This window comes from Poecilia reticulata, chromosome 15 (genome assembly GCF_904066995.2).
Source record: "Poecilia reticulata chromosome 15, P_reticulata-male-v2, whole genome shotgun sequence".
NCBI lineage: Eukaryota > Metazoa > Chordata > Actinopteri > Cyprinodontiformes > Poeciliidae > Poecilia > Poecilia reticulata.
Window position 1 is genome coordinate 16,488,469 of NC_088844.1, and position 21,698 is coordinate 16,510,166.

At 40.9% G+C, this 21,698-nt stretch overlaps 1 protein-coding gene across 10 annotated transcripts in view; it reads right to left on the minus strand.

Moving 5' to 3' along the window:
* marchf8 (membrane-associated ring finger (C3HC4) 8) overlaps positions 1-21,698 on the minus strand; it is an 87,519-nt gene that overhangs the window by 16,573 nt on the left and 49,248 nt on the right. For 5 of the 10 annotated variants that reach the window (XM_008429605.3, XM_008429604.3, XM_008429601.3 and 2 more), the window contains 3 exons: positions 10,711-10,761; positions 2,047-2,126; positions 205-1,095 (listed from right to left, as the gene is read on the minus strand). In XM_008429605.3, the coding sequence (XP_008427827.1) occupies positions 205-1,095; positions 2,047-2,126; positions 10,711-10,761 (1,022 nt within the window). Of the gene's footprint in view, positions 1-204; positions 1,096-2,046; positions 2,127-10,710; positions 10,762-19,768; positions 20,308-21,698 lie in introns of those variants that run through there. The other 5 variants (XM_081616260.1, XM_017309068.2, XM_081616261.1 and 2 more) reach the window with 3 other exon arrangements.

Consider the following 21,698-nt stretch of genomic DNA (forward strand, 5'->3'; position numbering starts at 1 on the left):
ACTAACACTGAAAAGCTACGCTGGGTCCTTCTGATTCGCGGCTCCACTCTGAGCAGAGTTTTGGTTGATAGACACTGCTGGGCTGGGTGATTACACTACGGGAGGAGGAACTCTCCACTACTCCGTGGGTCTCTGGGGAGCACCGCCACATCAACTGTACGATGGAGGGTTTCAGGGCTGTAGACCATCCAGACAATCACCCACCTGCAGCAGTCCCCTGATAGAGAATAATGTGACAGTGGCCCTGATTTCTCCGTCAAAGGCGACGAACAGCATTCCAGGTCCGAGTCCTCGTCCATATAGCACAGCGGGGCTAAAAGAGTCCCAGACACGCCGAGCGTCTCCAGGGCCGTCGTCTGGCTCGCTCCCTTGGAAGGTGATTTACTGTGCTCCACTTCGAACACGCCGTCATCTCCTTGTGAGAGGAAGCCCGACTCTGTGCCTTCTAGCAGCGTGCTGCAGGACTTGGTGATGTGGAGGTGGGAGGCGTAGCTTCCCAGCTCAGAGCACTGCAGGCTGGCAGAGGTGGAAGATCGGGAGAAAGGAAGGAGGAGACGAAAGAAGTTCGAGCCCGGAGTGGAAAGAGGCTGGAGGAGACTGCTGGGGTGAGGAGGAGGAGGAGGGAAAGGAGGAGGAGGACCGGATGGGTTGCCCAACATGTATTTGTGGTTGTTAGTGAGGGAGGGGACAAGGTAGAGGGTGGTCCGGGTTGAAAGTGGAGCATCCCTGCTCTCCCTCTTGGACGTGGCGACCGGGTCATCTATGAGCATCTTGCCGTCGGGACATTGGGCGTGCTCGGGCTTCACGTCCAGCTCTCCCTCTGAGCATGTGCGATCTATGAAGTGCAGCCCGCGACAAAGGTTGTCCACGCGCTGACCCACGTCGTTCAGAGACAGAGAAAACCTGAGGGAGTTTTTAGGCCGAATGCCGACGGAGGCGGGGCGCAGCACAGACAGCCAGTCTCTCTGCTTGGCGCACTTGGAGCTGTGCAGGGAGTCTGCGCAGACGGTGGTCACTGAAAGACCGTCAGACGTTTTACCGTTGGAGTTCAACAGGACCACCGAAGTCTGTTTCTGAGTGTCCTGATCCTGACTGCTGTAGTGTTGGAGGTTTGTGTGTGTGTTTATGAAAGAGGATCATATGATAGACAATGGGATTAGAAAGTGGAGAAAAAGACAAAAAAAGAGAAATGGAAAGGACAATCATGTGCTTTAAAATGGAGAAACAACAAAAAGGAAGATGAGGTTGACTTTAGCTGGCTTTGACACATGCAAGGTTTGATCTCAAACTGGAATATCATCTAAAAGTTTATTTACTTCAGCACACCAATTCACCAAGCTAAACTCGTAATATATAGAATACATCCTTCTGTGAAATGAATGCAACCTTTTATTTAATAATGATGATCTAGAGAAGGGACTCCGACCACTGAGCAACATTATTTTTTTCTCCTCAGCTCAGGTAAAACATTTCTAATGTTTCTGGTTAAGATTGGCTTAGCTCAAGGAATGCACCAGCTGTCTTAAATGGACTTTGCATGAAAATCCTGTCAAAGCTGCAAATATACTTGCGGTATGTACACCCTTTTCTACCACAGATTTTCTTTCAACTAAATTTTCCATGAATATAGTTGGATATGGCAGCAGTCTGAACAGGATGCTTCTTCATAACCCAACATTGTAATTTGAAGAGAATCTGACATTGAATTTTATTTGGTTGTAAAGCACAATCATCGAAATTGACAGAATCACTCTGCGTAATGAAGCCATAACTAATTTTTTTGAGCAAGATTCCTAAAATAAAAATTTAAATGATATTCTGAATTACTGCGAACCAACTGTACATGATGATTTGATAAAATACACTTTACAAGCAATCCTAGGAAGTGTCACAGTGATGGTAAATAGCGTAAAAGTACAGGGAAAGCCAACATCGCCCACTGATAGGGAACTTCACCGGTAACGTATGCAGAAATAGATTCAATTTATGGCACTCGGGTATAAACAGCTGTCAAGAGTAAATAGAGAGATTTGAAGCAGTTTGTACCTGCAGATGTCCTGGCTGGACGGGGAAACGGACGTCCTTGAGAAACTGCATGGGGCGTTGACTGAGGTCGGGCTCCCCGCCTGGAGAACAAAAACATTCAGGGAAAAAGAAAAAGGGCTGTTGAAGGCAGAAAATGAAATCATGTGAGCATCAACACTCTATACTGTTACATAAACTTGAAATAACCCAGCACGTCGCACCCAGTTATATTTCTAGTGATGACTGTAGTTTGTCTTGTGGGGTGACGACAATCAGGCTGTCGGCTTCTGAATCCGATTTGGCTTTTCTTTTTTACTGAAGGAATGCATGTTGAATACTGATGCAGAGGATAAAAAGATGAGAGGGAGGAGGAAATTCCCAACACTGACAGTTAATCTATTGGATTAAAGTTGTGGCATGAATATTCTGTCTGAGAACAGAACAGAGGAGGTGAAAAAAATAAATAAATAAAAACTGGCACAAACGAGGAGAGATGCTGATGAGACGGAGAGATATGAACACATGCAGAGCTGAGGAAAGACGATGCTGCAGGTGGTGAATTTAGGACGAACATTTAAATGACAGACCTGAAGCTTTTATACTTGTGGAAAATATTGTAGAGTAAAAATATTCACACACAGATAAATGTTTTCCCAACTTCTTAACAAATAAAACTTCAAATAGGTGATGTAAACTCACATTTAAATCCGACAGAGTCAAAACTTTAAAGAGACGCGTGCATCATGGTGAACGTCTGAAATACCGTTATATAACTGGCTTTAATTTTACTTGCCCATATACAATACAGAGCATAATTTTCAGGTTGTATTAGTAAAAAAAAAAAAATTTTTAACCATGCCTGCACTGCTTTATGTTCAAGACAGAATACATAAAATGGCAGCAAAATATATTAAAGTTTACAGTTGTAACATAATTCAGGAGGAATGAATACTTCTACTGTGTAGCTTCTATTAGCTCTTTACCGAAAAGGAATAGTCACGTTTTTCGTGACAAAATATAAGCAATGAAATGATTACCAAACCACTTCAGAGCCAAGAGCGTCGCTATTATTCACCCAATTTGGAAGAAGTTAACACAGGAGGTAATTACATTTCTTTTTAACACAAATCACTGTGTGGTTCACACATAGCTGTGTTAGTCTTGGAGTGATTGAGGAGTGAAACGACGCAACTTGCACATCTTTTAAACTTGTTATCATACAGGTGTGTTAGTACCATGAATAGGTCTTCTCACCACTTCTTTTTTCCAGTTCTTACTTCAGTTTCACACAGTAGCGGCATTAAACACTTGCGTGTTTATTGATACAAATAAAGTGCAAACCGTGGTCTCGGAGTTTCAGTATCTGATACAAAGACAATTTCAACATGAGACTAATTTACCCATCGACTTCATTTCCTGCCAAAGTAAAATTTATAGCTCATTACCCAACATGGGTCAATAGAAAACTCGATGTCCAGCTACGCCCTTCAGCACGTGTAATCCATGTGTGCATATGCTGCAAAGTTATAATAATAAAAAAAAGATTTCAGTTCCACACCAAAGGCCAAACTCTTTTCTTTGTTCCGGTTTTCTTTAATTGTCCTCCAAGGTTACCGTTTCACCAAAATCAATTTGTTCCTCCTGCTTTAATATTTAACCGTTTTAGGTGTAAGAATCACAATAAAAACCTAGCTAATTAAAAACACTGCAGTGTGTTGTAAAAGTATTCATAGACATTGAGCTTATTCTCATTTTATCAAGTTAAATAAAACACAAATTTATCTTATTGGGATTTTAAAGATATTTATTTACACACGGTCCAGCTGTGTGATATTTAATCTCATAAATCCAGGATTTGTTTTGAAGGCTTTAGGGGTTTGGAGAACATTATTGCACAAACAAACCACAGAGAGGATGGAGAGAAAGTTGAGAAGAAGCTTAAAGCAATTATAAAACAAAATGTCAACCTTTTCATGGAGCTCTGTTTATTCCAGCATATGAAAATGCAAACTTGCATTTCAACTAACTGGATGCACAACTATCAGACAACTATTACAAATCTTTCCTTCATGAGAATCTAGTAAGAATGACGACATCATTAAAGTAGGGCTGCGCAATTTTAGGAAAGAAACAGATTAAAATATAATTTCTGAATATTGAAATGGAGTTATTTATTCCTTTTGTAGTATTGAATGCATTTATATTGCGATGATGACTGCAGTTAGAGATGCTGTGCAGGTGTAAAAACAAAAAAAAAAAGCTACAAGTTCTGTCAAAACCCATGTAAGAAACGTAGCAAAAATGTGGAATGATCAAAACATCCGTCTTTGGTCTTCGTGCTTTCTGTGACAAAACTAAAAGTTCACATCACCGAGGATGCAAAGCCCCGCAATGAAGTCATGATGTTTTGAGAAGCGTGGAAGTTGTTTGGAGAGGAAAAAATATAAAATACAGGGAATTCCTGAAGAATAAAAGATGCTGTAGGAGACTTGGCTGGATTTAATCCTTCACGTTTATAGTTACTGCACTGATAAAAGTGCAGTAGACAAACATTCGGCCTGTGTAAGAATGCATCATGTTAGAATAACCCAAAGTCCAGATCAAAATACAATCCAGAAGCTGTGGCAAGTGCCGACGATGAATGTTTACGGATACGGTCAATAAAACCTGACACAATCTGAGCCTCTTTTGCAAAAAGGGGCAAATATTTCACACTCATGATGTGTGAAGCTGATAGCCATAGCCTGAAACACTTGCAGCAGTAATTGCAAAAAAGAAACGGGTGGTTCTGCAAAACAATGCATCATGTGGGCTGAATACCAACAATCTAAAAATATGGAAAGTTGAGCATTATTTTCCTTCCACTTCACAAATTATGTTCCACTTTGCATTGTTTCGAAATACAAAATGCCAAAACACACCGATACAAACAGATGATTTATCCAAGTTATTCTTTGGTGTCATGATAGCAGAAAGCTACTGGAGGTTTATAATTTTTTTTTAAAGCTTTGCTCCTTTTAATCATTCACTCAGTAATGTCACACATGCTGGCCAATAAATAACCAGCAGCGTCTCTGAGCAGTCAGACAACAGGGTGGGGAGAACATTCCTGAGATTTTAATGATTAACTGCCTGCCATCTGCCTGAATCTCCAGGCTTTTATACGAAACATCTCAACACGTGCCGTTTTACCTAAAACATTCTGTGTTTTAATAAAACCGTGTCCACTAACCAACAATGACGTTTTTTTTTTCCTAATCTCCCTCCTCGATTTCCTTCTTAATCCCCACACGTCACCACCTGCCTCGTTTCTCAAAAAGCGATGCTGGGAAGCTTTCTGATCGATTTTTACGTTCTTTGTTTGAAGCGAGCTGCAACCACATTTACTCAAATTTTAAAAACAAAAAACTAACAGGATTCAAAAAAATGACAGACCTTCAAAGAAAGGGGTGTGAAAATGACACAAACAAGATATGAAAATCAGAATAAAAAGCAAATAAATAAAAAAGATATTACAAAAGGTATCAGGGTGAACTTGGCCTCGTCAAAATTAATTTCATATCACGCCAATTTAAAAGTCCTATTGATGATTTCCTCAAGGAGAAAGCTGAGGCAGACGTTATCTCTCCAGTCCTGCCTGTCAGTACGATTACGTAAGAGCCACTGATAAGACTCAATATCAAGCAAGCTTGGAAGAAGAATCATTAACTCTTCCAGATTACGTTGCCAGAAAAAAAAAAAAAGGCTTTGTCGGAGAGTTGCTCTCTCCGACAGCCGTTCAGCACTATCACTTTTATCTCTTTTCATTAATCTGTGTTTTTAAAAACTGTTTATCTCCACTCAAGGTCCCCTCAGCAGCCACTGATAAAAGCTGACAACACTGCTTCTCAGGGGGTTAAAATAACCAAACAAATATCATCTGGCCACCAGCAGGACGTAGAGGCGTAGTGTCGGCCTGTGTGGCCTGAAGCCGCAGCCAGCAGCTGATTAGGCTGGATTAACATCCATCTCTGACCTTCATGCAGATTCATCGTGAAACTAATTTATTACAGCCCTGCTGAAACATTAAGCAAACCGGAGTAAACAGTTCATTTATTCAGTGTTTAAATCTTCATTTTCACCGTCTGTGGAGCCCAGAAACTGCATCTGGCAGCTCAAAATGGCTTAAGCGTCGTCACATCACAGGTGCAGCGCCACAGACTAAAAAAAGCATTAATGAAACGTCACGGCGGTCTGAGCGACGAGCAATAATTTCTGGTGTATTGTGGGAAAGTCCTTCATCTCAAACCCGAGATGAAGTGAGGAGACGTTTAAATATTGAAGCCGCCTCTAGTGATTACACCAGGGCTGTGTAATCACTCAACCTGAGGTAGGCCTCGGTGAAACTCAATCACGGGACAGCTGCAACCTTTTCCACAGACGGCAGACAGGAGCCCAGACTGAGGTGCATTTTCTGGACCACTTCTTAAAATTGAAGTGATGCACTAACATTTTCCTTTCCCACTGAGACACATGAAAGACATTTAGGCATGTAATCCGGACAACTTAACAGCAGCAGTCGGTGTCGAAGGCTGATTTGTTTGATTGGCCAATTATTTCTCTGGCACTTAACACCGAATTATGTTTTTGTCTCCGCAAAGGTCCTGTGTGTGTGTGTGGTCTACAAAAACTGCTGTACATTTGGACAAGCCTTAATTGTGGCAGCTTGATCTCTATTAGAAGAGAGAATGCTTTAGCGTATTAAAAATTTATAAAATTGCCTGCGTGTACCGATTTTCCACATAGCACTTTCCATCTGTGTATTATTTGCAATTACTTCATACATTAGCCTGGCTTTCTTCCTGCTTTTTTTACTTGAATAGAAAGTACTTATTTGCCTGTGAGTGTGATTTGTGTTTTTCGGGCCTTAACTTTATATACCCTTAGTTTTCCTCGGCATGTAGAAAGTCCACCTGGCTCAGTGTTTCTGTGTTTAGCGGAGTCATTGATGTGACCCTTATACATTCAAGGTTCTGCTGGTGGTTTCTCCCTGTAATAAGCGCCACAAAAATGACCAAATCCTTCTGGTTTCCTCCACTCAGATCAAAGTTCTGATTTCCTAGTCGAACTGAACGCAACATGTGAGCCAGCATCAAAAACCTACCACAATTTGTGATTTTTTAAATTAGTGAAATCAGTTGTAAATACTAATTGAATAGACGGAGACTCTTTCTTTCCACCAAGGTTTGTTTTGTTTTCTTAGATAACCCTTCGAAAGTAATTTCGCAGCACAGCTGGTTTTTTTCCGCTGAGGAGCAAAAACTGCCTGATCAGAAAAGAAATCAAATAAGAGCCGAAAGTACGGTGGAGAAAATAAAACTGATTTGCAGAGAGTGGGGGAACAATTTACTTTACATGTAAGAGCGCCATCCCAAGCTGAAGAGAAAGAGCCTCGTGGAGATCTGGAAGGCAACGCTGTGCAGAATGCTAATGCAAACGAGTCTATTCTGTGAGCAAAACCTGCGGCTCTTCAATTTAAAGCTTCTCCAGATGCGTCGCAGAGTGTCAGTGGCAGTCCAATGAATCCTGAGTGGCTGCTTTGTGGGCTTATGAGGACTGTTAATAGTTTAATTCGTTCCCAAAACCATGTGGGAGGCATTGCCAGTTTCCTGGCTCTGTGCTAAACAAAGAAAAGGCTCCAGCTAAGCCTTCTGACCTCGCCGGGTGGAAAATCAACTCGTGCCAAATCGGTGGGCAATCTTCAGCCCACACCATGTGCTCAGATAATGCTCCAGAGGTGCTCCTGAATGTATGAGCGCGCTCAAATCTGACCACTTTCACAATTTTCTGATCGTTTTCTTTCCGACGACCTTTATAAGCACGAATTGAGCAAATAACGCAACAATAATTGGCTATATGACAATCCATTTTCATCCCATCTACAGCACCTTTATACCCCCACAGTGACAAGTCCATTGATGGAGGCAACATCACCCTTATGAAAGAGCATACCTTCTGGCTAAAATGTTTTCCTGTTTTCCGAGCCTCTTAAGTTTCTCCTGACAGGTATTCCTCTGGTAGCTTTGCACACGCCTGCAAAGCTGCAGGTTCGACGCATTACCGCAGCAAACTTCGCAGAAAACGTCAAGCAGCCCTTCGTCGGCGGGATCACAAGCGTCTTGTTAGGTCATCAACACAAAAATGGAGCAGGATGCGTCGACAGCATGAATAAATTCTTTGTGTGTGCGAGCGCTCAGATGCTCTAAAGTGAACCGTTGGTGCCAGGCTGTTATGAAATACTCCTCCCAGGCTGAAGCTGTAGTTATTTATACAGAGACATATCAGTTAAAGTAGGTCACAACATTTAGATAAAAGAGCGTTCTTTTCTCTCTTTATTTTTGCTGATCTGACACGATCTAATGTGATTTGGTTTGATTCTGAGCCATTTGAGATAATTCAGCAACACTTAGCCGTCCTTATTTCCAGCTCATGAGGTAAAGAGGCTGAAATTCAGCAAGGATTATTTATGAAAACTTGCATCTGTGGCACCTCAAAATAAGGCACATGTGTGATTTAACAGAACACATAATCAGTTCTGTATTTCACAGTGATTCAGTGTTGCAAGACAAATCAACTTGGCCTACATTTTGTGTTCTTGCTGCAAAGGGAAGATTTGAGTCGCTGCCAAAAATATGAAAATCCTTCGTCTCATCCTGCCAATAAAGCAGAGAGCGAGGAGATTTATAAATATAATGCATATATGAATAAAATCTCACTTCTCTACTCTTGCGTTTCTCATTTGAAGCAGCGTGGAGGAGACGCGGTTTTGAAAAGATGGTCCGCTGCAGAAAATGTATAATAATCCTACAACGAGTTGGACCGTTGGCGTCATCTGCTAAAAATTTTATCCAGTTACTGCTTTGTCTGGATTTCCAATTTAGTCCAACCTTTTCTCCATCGAGCACACTCACTCTTTTTTCTTTTCTTTTTTTTTAAACAGATGAGCGCTCTCGTCCATCCAGAGAACAATTAATCCCGATTTAAAACCTGTCCGTCAGTCGCATTTCCCTGAAGGGGGGAGAAGGAAACACCATCTGGCGGCACAACTGCTGGATATTAATTAAAGCTGTCAAACTTAAGCGCATTCTTAATACTTCATGTCTATCACTTCATTTAACACACACATTTGTCAGAGGAATGGTGGTCTAGGTAGGTCATTCAATGACAGCGTGTCTGCTTACGGACAAGCCGAGGAAATCGCAGTCTGAATTAGCGAACAGGAGGCCTCAAAGTGAGGATGTCATTAACAGCAAATTAAGAACTCAAAGTGTATTTTTGCATAAGTTCTTAACATTACCCACTAAAAATAATAAACACTTAATGCAGAAATGTTGGCATGCTGAGAAGTATGGCAATTTACTGCCAAATATGTGCACTCAATCTTGAGTCAATTACATTTTTTACACCATTTCCTTCCATTTAACTTTTGAACAATACTCTGGTACAACATTTCTGTTTAGCAACAACCTTTCGTGGCTTACGCGCCTTGATATGGGTGTTAATGGTCGACAACTCAGCAGCCTTACACACGAGTGATTATGTCTTAACTAACATATTTTAAACACATTTATGTCTTTAGAAATACTTTATACAGGCCAAACTTTTTGGGGGTTTTCAGTAACTGTAAACAACAATAATCTAAATTCACAGAAATAAACACTCGAGGTATTTAATTGTGAGTGTAATGAAGCCCCTGCCGATGACCGGTTAGCTGACTGCTGGAGATAAGCACCAGAATTAAAACTATTAAAGATATGATTTACGCTTTTTGAGTGACGGAAGTAAATTAACTTCTCAATTATATTTAAATGCATTAGGATGCCACGACATTTGAGCTGTTCATACGTGGGCATTTTCAAAATATTTTCAACTTCTCTCTTGAGAAGTTTGTTACTTGGCGTTAACCTTGCAAATATTTGTAGCAAAATCTCCAAGTACAACAAAAGGAGCACGTGATATCACCAGTGATCTTAGATAATGACCACAAAAGCACTTTCCTTAAATGAAAAATAAACCAGGAAGAAACATTATTCTGTCATGAAATTTTATGTTCAACTTTAATTCTAAATTGTGTTCAATCAAATAGGAAATGGCTACGTTTAACACAGCTCTGACACAGATGATTAGTTGAACTTATTTATTTTTACAAGCAGCCCATCTTATTAATGAAGCTGAACGCCGTCCTATAAGACAGTATTTATGTCCAACCACAACCATTACCCTGAAAATGAGCAATAAATTTGCCACTTGGGTGCACTAAATGCCACCTTCCTCGTGCCTAAAGAGCGAGTGGCTGGCGAATCAAATAAAACCGCTGGGAGCTGTCCCCGGGTGACAAAATAACTCCCGACATCTATTAGTCCAACTAAAGCGTTTATACTCTTAAGAGGCTCAGGGACAAGTGGACTGACACGGTGGCACCTCACTCAATACAGGAGGCCGGCTTTAGGTACAGTGGCATGAGAGGAAAGAAGAAGAGGAAAAAAAGGGATAAAGAAAAAGATTTACTGATTAGAGAAGAGGCCCTGAGTAGGGCCATGTGATGTGAAATAAGGTATTTTATCAGCTGTTTTCACTCTGTTAGCTCCTTCCATCTGCCTTCATCTTTAATTTATAGATTCTTTCATTTGTATGGTTGTCACTCACCTTTGATATATTGCTGGATCTGCTAGCTGAATGACCTAGAGGCTTTTCATTCTGTAAAAAAAAAAAGAGAAAGAAGGAGAAAAGCATTTTAGTGAGCAAATAAAACCACATTAAAAACAAAATGAAGAATAAATGCCAGTCAGCATGCACTTTTTTTTTCTTGCACTGAGAACACGCATCACATTACCATATGAAGCACATCTTATTTCTAATGAAAAGTGCTGCTAAAGGAGCAGCCTTCATGCACCAGATGCATCGCATTTTATAGAGTGAATAACGGAGGACTGATTCAAGATGCATCAATCAAAGCTCAGAGCTCCACTGGATCTCGGTTGCTTGGTGTCTTAAGTTCGCAAATCAACTTATTAAGCCACGAGACCAAAGAACGCCAATTGCATAACATATCGTCCAAACTCCAAATCAAATGGTGTCGTACTATTTGCATCATTAGCCAGGAAGCGGAACAAGCAAATTCTTCCAAAGCTGTCAAGATGCGTTACGAAGCTTTACCGATTCCCACTGTGTGTCCTCAGCTTGCATCAGAGGCTGGGATAAACAGCTGCTGGCGTGTCCCGATTCATTCAGGATCAGCAGTGAAGGTGGGCATGATTTCTTAATCAGTAATCAATCATAGTTGCGTAACGTGGAGCTCACATCAAAATTGACTGGACACATGAACGAGCATGCAAGAAGAGCTTGGCTGAGAGAAATTACCACCGTAGGAGCATTTTCTCAACATTACCACGTTAGGTGTGGGTTAATTAAAGTGTTAAAGGGGTAAACATCTGCTCTTCTATGCTTTCCACTCGCTGAACTCCTCAATAACTCAACATTAAACATATTAGTAGCACAGAGTGTGTGAAATTAACAGTGATCAGTTACTAAAAACTGATCACTGCTTATTTTCCCCACTATAAAATTTCTTCAAGATTTGAACACTGCATTAATATTTAGCTTGGGTTCAGTCTAGAGCATTTCCTTGAATTAATAATGCTGTACTTGCAGTAACAATAAAAGAACTGCCACCAATTACATGCATCAGCATTACAAATCACGTCTAAAACCCAACCTCGCGTCTTATTTGCAGCAGGCGTCCTTTATATTGGATAAAGCTGTCACTGATACATCCCAGCAAGTGCAGGTGGAAATCTGATCCATGAGCTAGGCTGCACTATTCCTGGCAGGGAGTGTAAAGTGTAAAATGAGCTTAGGCCCAAGGCTAATGTTCAAATTTATTGCCAAATACACCTAATGATGATTAGATGCTACAGCATTTATTCAGATATGTTTGTCAAATTTAGAGGAATCAAGCGGATTACTAAAAAATATGTTTACATACAATGAAATGGTTGATAAAATTGCAGTTTCTTATAGGGAAAATAAACATTTTTCTTAGGTAAACAATTAAATTCAATATTCTGCCATGAGTTTTGAAGCAACAGGAGTGTGCGATGGTGCATTTGTCTTCACAACACCTCAGACCAGAGAATAAAAACTGGAAAGATAAATATTGCTAGTAAAGTCTCTGGTGAAATCTCTTTCTTCATACCATCCATCCATCCATTTTCTTTACACCCTTGTCCCTTGGTGGGGTCGGGAGGGCTGCTGGTGCCTCTCCAGCTAACGTTCCGGGCGAGAGGCAGGGTTCACCCCGGACAGGTTGCCAGTCTGTCGCAGGGCAACACAGAGACACACAGGACAGGCAACCATGCGCACACACACACACACACCTAGGGGCAAATTGGGGAGGCCAATTAACCTGACAGTCATGTTTTTGGACTGTGGGAGGAAGCCGGAGTACCCGGAGAGAGCCCACGCATGCACAGGGAGAACATGCAAACTCCATGCAGAAAGACCGGGGCCGGGAATTGAACCCAGAACCTTCTTGCTGCAAGGCATCAGCTCTACCAACTGCGCAACTGTGCAGCCCTTCTTTCTCCATACTTTGTCTGAAAATGTTCCCATGTCCTAAAAAGGAGTAAAGAACCACTGCATGTTTCTTCTCTCTCAACAAAAGCTGGAGTTTTGCCCTGCTTGGTTCCTCTTTATGGTATTATTGGCAAATACATTGATTACTATTACGCCACATGTTTACTTGGAAATACTGGAAATGATTAAATACAAAACATGTCTTTCATGTTATGTGACGGCAGCAGATTCGCTTTATACAGTCGTAAAAAGTCTTTGCTCAGATTGGAAGCTGGTGTTTACATACTGAAATTGTACAACAAGCAGTTACCAATTCTCAGTCTTGTGTCGAACTTTGTCCATCCTTCAACTCAAATGCAAGAAACCATAATTACTTTCAACTCTATGCAAGTGTACATGTAAACACTGAATAGTAACACTCAATCCAAACAGACATTCATTTTCAACCATTAAAACGACGAGCGAACAGAAATCTGACTTCGCTGGGAGAAAAAGGGCGCTCGATTTGTGGTGAGTAAGCCGACTTTGCTAAACAAGAAATCCATCATATTCCCCAGTGACCTTTAATTTTCTCGCACTCCTCTGATCAGAACAGAAAATGTCTTCAAGAAGAATTGGAATCAATGCAATTTACTCCACTAAAAATGCCACCTGTATGCATGAAACTTGAACTGTTAAAAAATTTTTTTTTAAAAATCATTGTTTTCTGATGTGCCTTAGTCAGGAGGTAGACTGAGGACGGATGTTGGGTTAAACGTATTTTTTTGTTAGCTTTTAGCATTCTGAAAAATATGACATATTCTTCCTCATGTATTCTAATGCTGGTCCAATCTACCTCAAAGTCAACTAATTTGATTTGAATTAGGCCAATCTAAAACAAAACCTGCTACAAAGCACAACTTCTGGTTCACCAATTCACTCCGGAGAATAAATCTGCTCCGACATGTTTTCTTTTTTGCCTGTACTTGTGAATTACATGACTCTACTCCGTTTCATTGTCTTCACTTTGTCAATGGGGTCCATTTAATTTCCACAAGATGGCAAGTGAGGCTCTACCAAGAGTACAATTTGTTCAGAAAAATCAATAACTAAAACTTGACACGGAATTCAGTTTCCCAAGGCATGGCAATCAAACCTTGAAAAGCACAACGAAAATATACACATAAGTAATGATACTTGACCTTAATCCAGTTTTCTCTGTCAAATGTGAAGCAGCAAGAATATGCTAAGGTAAAGATGAAATAACAAGGTGCAATGCTGTTGTAGACAGTAAATGATTAGAGGAGATTTTGTTTACTTTATCAATTTACACGCTATAAAGCAAGCAGCCATATTGGACATTGGAATCAAGGTTGGTGAGTGCTGATTTTCCCACAAAGATCCTCATACAGAGTCTGGCTCTGCTAGAGGTTTCCCCCTATTAAAAGTCTGGTTTTTCTATCCACTGCCACCCCATGCTTGACTAGAATGAGAGATTACTGCAAAGTCAATAACTTGATATAAATGGAGCAACTGGCATTATACAGTAATTTGACTGTAAAGCACTTTAATTGTGATCCAACCGTTTGACCTGAAAGTTACATCATTAGAATGAACTGGATTGATTTGAACAATTTGTACAGGTTTGGGTTTCATACAACTGGAAATGTGTGAGACCAGTTATCAGTGTTGATTTGACATGTGTTGTAATTTGGCGCTTTATAAATTAAATGAAACAGAATTAAAGTTTGAGTGTGAACATTACTTTATTGTCAGAAGTCTGAACATATTTGTGCAATATTAAGACTATAAACGTCAGATTGTAAAAAAAAAAAAAAGACTAAAATGTCGACAAAAATCAAATATGTTAGAATTTAAATAAAAGTGAAATAAATTTAGATCCATAGAAGGAAATCCTGCTACTGCTTATCGCTGATTTCCTGTGATTTCCTGGGAATTACAGCCAGTAAGGCTGTTAACAGTAGGAACAAACATCTACAACCAGATTTTTGTACCAGAAAATCAACTATATTCTAAAATAAATTTCATGAAGAAAATAAGAATTAATCAAGCATATTTGTACAGCACATTTCAGCAACGAGTCAGTTCAAAGTGCTTAACAATATAAGAATGAAAGAATTAGACAAAATAATCTAATAAAAAAATGAACAAACAGGAAGAACAATTCCTGAAACGCCCACGACCTGACTTTTTATTTATATAAAAACAGTGTTATCACTCATATCGACTCTGCCGTTGTGTTTTCTGTTGATGCCGTTTTCCTAGACTGACTTAATCTTTCCCGAGTGTCCCATCCCATACTGGGACGAGCCCAGACTTGTTGAATGTTCTCTATACTTGAGCAAGTGGTCTAGATGGGAAGAATCACAGAAAGTCATAATCATTTTTGCTGTAAATAAGCAGCTACTCATTTATAGCTGCAGTGCAATAAAAGCTTCCACCAGTGAACCCCCCACCTCCCCATCCTCTTCAGCCACATTGAAATTATGTGATGTGTAGTAAACAGAGTATTAACATTACAACAAGCTTCCAAGCTTGGAGGAAAAGCACTACAGAGACGTAACTCAGTGAGCTCTCCGTTTCTGCTGCTTTAAATCAACAGCAAAGTGTTAAAAGAGTGAGAAAGTAGTTTTGTTAAAATTGCCTCAATCACAACTGAAAACTACGTTCAGTGGCGATGTCTACACGCTGTGTCTACAGAGTCCTAGCAGACAATTATAACAACCATCTTGTTTTCCAGGCGCATAGATGTTTTGTGGTATTTCCTCGGAAAGCCTAATAAGACGAAGAGCGAGGGAGACAAATATACCACTTTTTTTTTTCTATAAAGAGATCTAGTCTTTAAGAGGCTTTTGCAAGATGTTGTATGCTTATTCGACGAGAAGCTTCATTAACTACAATTTCAACTTAGACAGCTGGAACAAGTCAGATGCCTAATAGCATGATGTCCTTATGCGAGCAGCAGTTTGCTAAACTGACAAACTGCAGACTGTAAACATGAGTGGGTACGAATAGAAAATGGAGCCCAACAGCAAACAGTTCAAGTCAGATACTCTGCCTTATACTATAATGCAAATATTTATAGGACTTTGACTGGGCCATTTTCACTCGTAATAATGCTTCTTCGACCATTGCCTCTGGACAGGAGCTGTGACTGCATGTTCAGGCTCGTTAGTCTGGAGGCTGGATGTTGAGCTTCTCTACCAGTCTGAAGTCATTTACCACTTCTAGCAGTTTCTCTTCCCCACAGCATGCTGCTGCCACCACCATGTTTGACAGGAGTTAACGTTTGGTCTCAGCTAATGCGCGGACCTTCTTTCACATGTGCAAAAACATCAAGTTTCAAATCCAGCCACAGATTTTTGGTCTAATGCAGGGCCAGACTTGGACTGTGCCACTAACACATGCACAGGCAGTCCTGGCTGTATTTCCAGGAAGGCGAACCTCTGCCCATGACTTAAGTCATTTGTTGCATATTTAATTGAAAATGTTAACAAATATCCTCCTCTTGGAGACATGAAAGCTAAAAGACTTTTAGCTTTCACTTTTGTTTTGCTGTGACCTAGAACAGCGTTTTCAAACTTAAGATGAGCGAAAATCAATATGTGACAGTTGAATAGGGAGGAAAATAAACCACACAAATTTGAAAGTTGGTTCCAAATGATTAATTACATAATGGGAATTTGCCTTCCAGAGAGTCCTAATGAAACCATCATGAAGGGTGTGAGCAGTGACTAAATATGCCGTCAACGTATTTCCTGCTGTGCTTGTTTTAGATGACACGCAACCTCAATCACTTCCCCTCCAGGCAGTGAAACCAACGTATCTACTTTACTTCCAATGAAATCAGCCGTTTGGTTTTGAAAACTGGCATTACTCTGATAGGGGAAACCGGGTAAAGCTTATGATTTGTACCAGACTGTACTTAGCGTCTGATCTTTCTGTCTAACACAAATCTAAAAATTAGGTCATCCCTTACCCCAACCCTCCACTTGCAAAGAAAATCTTCAATAAATAAGCAGCTTGCCAGAAAAATACAGCCGACATGGACCAACATGCAGAGGTACGAGATATTCCAGCAAACGCAGCATTTATTGTTTCCTCCCCGAGCATGAGTGGCACATTCTGGCAAGCCACAATAAAGAGCACCTACAAGAAGGGAAGTGGGCCCTTTCTGTGGCTTTCTGTTTGCGCCGTCGTCCAGCGGTCACTTCGGGAGGAAATGCAGACTGGCTGTGAGTTTGCATCAGAGCAGCAGAACAGAACCAGATGAGAAATCTAAACTATGCAGCGCTACGACGGCCAGGGCCTGGCTGACCACAAACGTCCAAGACCAAATAAAATTCAAAAAACATTGCTGTGTCAGAGGATAAAGGCAATGGACTTTATAAACTGCGAGTTCGTGATGTGCGGACAGAAGTGGAAATGAAACACATGCACCAATGTGCTCGCTTTCTGCAGAGCAACTTGACTTCAGTTGAAAGAGCTTTTCTTCTCTGAAATGGCATTTCCCCTTAACAAATTCAATCTGTAGCCCAAACGGAGACATACACAGTGGGTATCATAAAACCACACCATCCTGAGATAAAGACAGATGTGGGTGAAAACGTTTCTATACGAATAAGAAGGACTACATTATCCTCAACAGGATGTATCCTTGTGGTTTTCCCATTACCACCTTCTCCTCTTCCCCCTCCTCCACACATTATCCCCTTCATCTTAGGAATAATTACATCAGTATGTCCAAACAGGATGTGGAAAAACAGAGACAGTGACCATCAGGTTGAGGTCAAAGCAGATATTGTTCAGAAAGGCTCTCATGGACGCATTACCAAAAATGACTTCAGCAACCAGTAAGAGTCACAGTAGGAGTGAGTTTTCAGGGGGTTTACGGCACATAAAAGGAGAAGTGAAATACAAGAGAAACATGGGAAGAAGGTAGATCTGCTCCACAAAAAGGAATAAATACGCAGAGATCTGTCGAAATAGTTTTCAAAATCTGCAGTGAAGTCACATTTCCTCATTAGCACTGCAGTTAGTTTCAGTCTTTCATCTTATTTATGACTTGTATGAGAAAGTCAGACTACAGATAATTAGTCCAGCACAATACCGACTAATAGCTGCATCATTGTGATTAATGCTATTTTACGCAGTGATAAAATTATTCCTTCAGAGGCTCAAGGAAGCACAAACATGAAAATAGAAACCAGGAGGTCATGTCAATAAGGACTCACTTCCAAGCAGGCAATTATTGCTTAATTTGGGCACATCCAAGAGTCATCTTTCACAACGACTGCACTGAATGCTTCAGTTGTGGGTCAATTAAGTCCTGAAAACAAGTATGCATGTATGATATAGGAAAATGACAATTGGGAAACATGCTGACCTTTGATGTTAGTTAGAAACAATCAGCTGAACAACAACCAAAACCAAAACTCAGTCAGTGTCTTGTAAAATAATTTATGCCTTGTGACATTTTTACATTTAGTTACGTTACGGCCTTAAAACGACAAATTTGATTAAGATTTTATGTGACCAACTACACTTTTACAGTCTCATAGTGCACAGAGTTTGGAAAAAATAAAAATAAAAAACAACACAAAGTTGGTGTGGTTGTGCATCCAAACCTACGGAATAGGCAAGAAGATCATCATTTGGAAAAACAAAACAAAAAAAACGAGGCTGATTGACTCTCGAGAAGCTGCTAAGGTGGGAGAATCTCTGAAGAAGAAATTATTCACACACCCCACAAATCTGACCTTAATGAAATGCAATTCTGGAAGGAAGACCCATCTAGAGCCATGTAGGGGATACAGCAAACCGTTGTAGATGACAGACTGGTCAAATGTGAGCAAAATGAAACTTTCTGGCCAACATGAAAGAATACTCAGACTTCACAGCAGCTTTAACAACCCTATTGTGAAACATAAGGGTGGGTGCAGGATGCTGTGGGAATGCTGTACAAACACAGAAACTGGTCAACACTGACAGGAAGATGGAGGAGGTAAACAAGACAATCCCTAAAGAAAACCGGTTTTATGCTGCAAAAGACTAGAGACTAAGACAAAGGTGGGTGACCTTTGGAACACCTTTGTACATTTAGTGTCTCCCAGCAGACACTAAACATCTATTATTAATAATGTCCCAATCAGAGTTCACATCTAAATCCAACTAAAAATCTGGGGAGGTGTTTACCACACTTTTCTCTCGTCACCATGCACTACATTGACGTTTGTCGTTTCAGGACGACAAAACGGAAAAAGTTGGAAGTCGTCGTAACTCCACCGTGCTCTCCTGCCCAGTGTCATCTCTTCTTCTCCTGCTTCTGTCCCACAGCTTTAATCTCTGCCCCTGACATGTGACTTCCCTAATCCCCCACCCCCTCCCTCCAAACAGCTGCAGATTTGACACAAAGCTCTGCGATTTGGTTCATCAGTAGATGATGCGACATGCTAAGCTGTGCAGTGAGAGCCGCACAGTATTTTTACACGTCTGGCTGCTCTGTCACAGAGGTCGCTGGTTTTGTCTGGAGCTTCCCTATGCGTTCTCATGCGAGCACAGTTCAATGCCAGGGCGGATGAGGAAGGAACAGGCCGCTCTCCTACTGGGGGCAATTAGATTTTTGTGGATTTCTCATGTTTTATGCTAGACTTTGGGCAACAATCTGCAAACCCCCACTCATTTGGAACAAAGGGCAGGAGCAAAGCAGAAAGTGGGTCAACCTTTCACACTGAAAAGGTGGCAGATGCTTCTGTGGACTGTACAAAACAACATGCATTAAAAATGTACATGAAGACAAAAAGATGAGGGGGGAAAAAAAAAATATGCACCTACACCAACACAAGGGAACAGATGCACCATCTTTCCTCACCTTGCTGCTCTTAATTAGCTCCTTTCTGTCATAGACCGACATGGAATACGAATAATAATGCATCTCAAAAGTACTATATCCACAGAGACTGAAGGCCTCCCCATAACAACCAGTGAAGGGATATCACAATAAGCCTTCGCCTCCTTTCTACAGCTCGTATTTTAATATGAGGGAGGAAAGAAACGAACAACAGTAGGAACAGGATCACTGACAGAGCAAAAGGAACCGCATTTTTAACAAATAAATAAAAATACATACCTGAATCTTCATTTTCCAACAGGAATTCATTGCTGGATCTTCTAGTCACCTCACCCTCTCTCTCTCTCTCTCTCTCTCTCTCTCACACACACACACACACACACACACACACACACACACACACACACACACTCTCTCACACCGACGAATGCAGATCAGGGGGGGGGGGTTTACATGCCTCTTCTGTAAATCCTTGAGGTGAATCCAGATCGAAAAGGAATGAGTTCCAGAGAAAGCCAAGCCTTTACAAATACGGAAGTAAAGCTGCGGCGTCAGTAGTCACTGAGCAGAAACAAAGGCGGAGGCAAAGATAGGAAGAGACGCAGCGGACGGACGCAGAACAAGCTGCTGCCCTACATTTTTTCTTTTCAAACACATAAATACTGATCTGCTGCTGCTGCTGCCTGTCCAGGCTCGTCTCCCCTTCAGCTGCAGAGAGGCACACACTCACACATACACACACGCATGCAAACAAGCACACCCCGTGTTTTTTTTTTTTTTTTCTTTTTTGCTACTGTAATCTCATTGGCCGAGCCTCCACTTCCTCCAGCTGATCTTGATGGCAGCTGGGGGGAGGGGCATACTGCTGTTGAATCATTCAAGAGAGGGAGGAGGAGGTTTTAAATAGACTGTCTACTGAGCTGGACCTTAAAGAGCCTCTTGATAACCCTGATTAAGCTGGTCGCGTACCACCACACATATCAACACAGCCTGCCGCCCCCCCCCTCCCACCCGCTGATTTAAGACAAAGGAGTCGCCACCTAAAGATTTGAAAAACTGCTAAGGATCCCCACCAATCACAGATGCCGTTACTCCCACCTCCACCAATCTCCAGCCTGCAAGGTGGAACGGGGCTGACAGGGGTGGCAATTCATTACACACATCTTCCTCACAGCTGTGCCCAAGGACGTAGCTAAGGCAGTCTGATGCTGACACAGCAGGCCATTAAAGCCAAAGTCCACCAATAAACACACCAAGTCATCTTTTTTATATCGTCGTGAGTCACCAGATTGTTTCACAAGGTGAAGCCAATAAAGAACATGTCTACAGGAAAGAAAGAGAAACATTTCCCCTGAAGAAACAAACGAAAAGCGGGTACATTTTTGGTGATTAAACAAAGAATAAACAAGCTGAACACATTAAATCACCTAATTATTTCCTGTTTGGGTTACATTCTATGCACACACACAAATGCTAGATGACCTTATGTGACCCCTGAAACTCAACTTTGAAAACCTGTGGCTTAAGATTTATAGATATTTCTGCAACCAAGAATGTATTAAAAAGCCTTAAACAGGTGTTGCACATACATAACTGTGCTCCAGTTTGTACTCATACACTGCCATTTTGTTTTTTCCTACTTCCATTTTTGACCCACATCAAATCATTTCTGACTTGTGATCAATATTAATAGATAATACATCTGATAGAATATTTTATCATTTTTCTGAACTCTGATCTGGAACCACACAACATTCTGGGGAATATAGGCACATTTAACCTCTGATTTTTTTCATGACCAGCTAAGCTAGGTTGGTGGCACCAATTAACTCATTTACTCTTTGGTTACCAAGCAACCAAATGTGTGCCTCCACATAGACTTTGAATGTAAACCAGACACGCCTGATGTTCAAAATGCATTTGGTGTGAACGCACCATCAGGGAAATCTCTAAAAATGTTTCATTTTAAGTTAAAACTTAAGCATTCAACATGTCTCTAGGCTGAGAGCTTTGGCGGTTTAAAAGGTACAGCACTACCTGAACATGGCAGATTATGACTCTGATCTCACTAAAATAACTCTATATGACCTCCTTATGGTAGATATTTTTTATTCGAGTCACATGACCCAATTTCTTCACAGTAGACTTTTAGTATATTGTGAAAATTCCCTTTAAATCATGAATAATCAAAACAGATACAGACACTAAA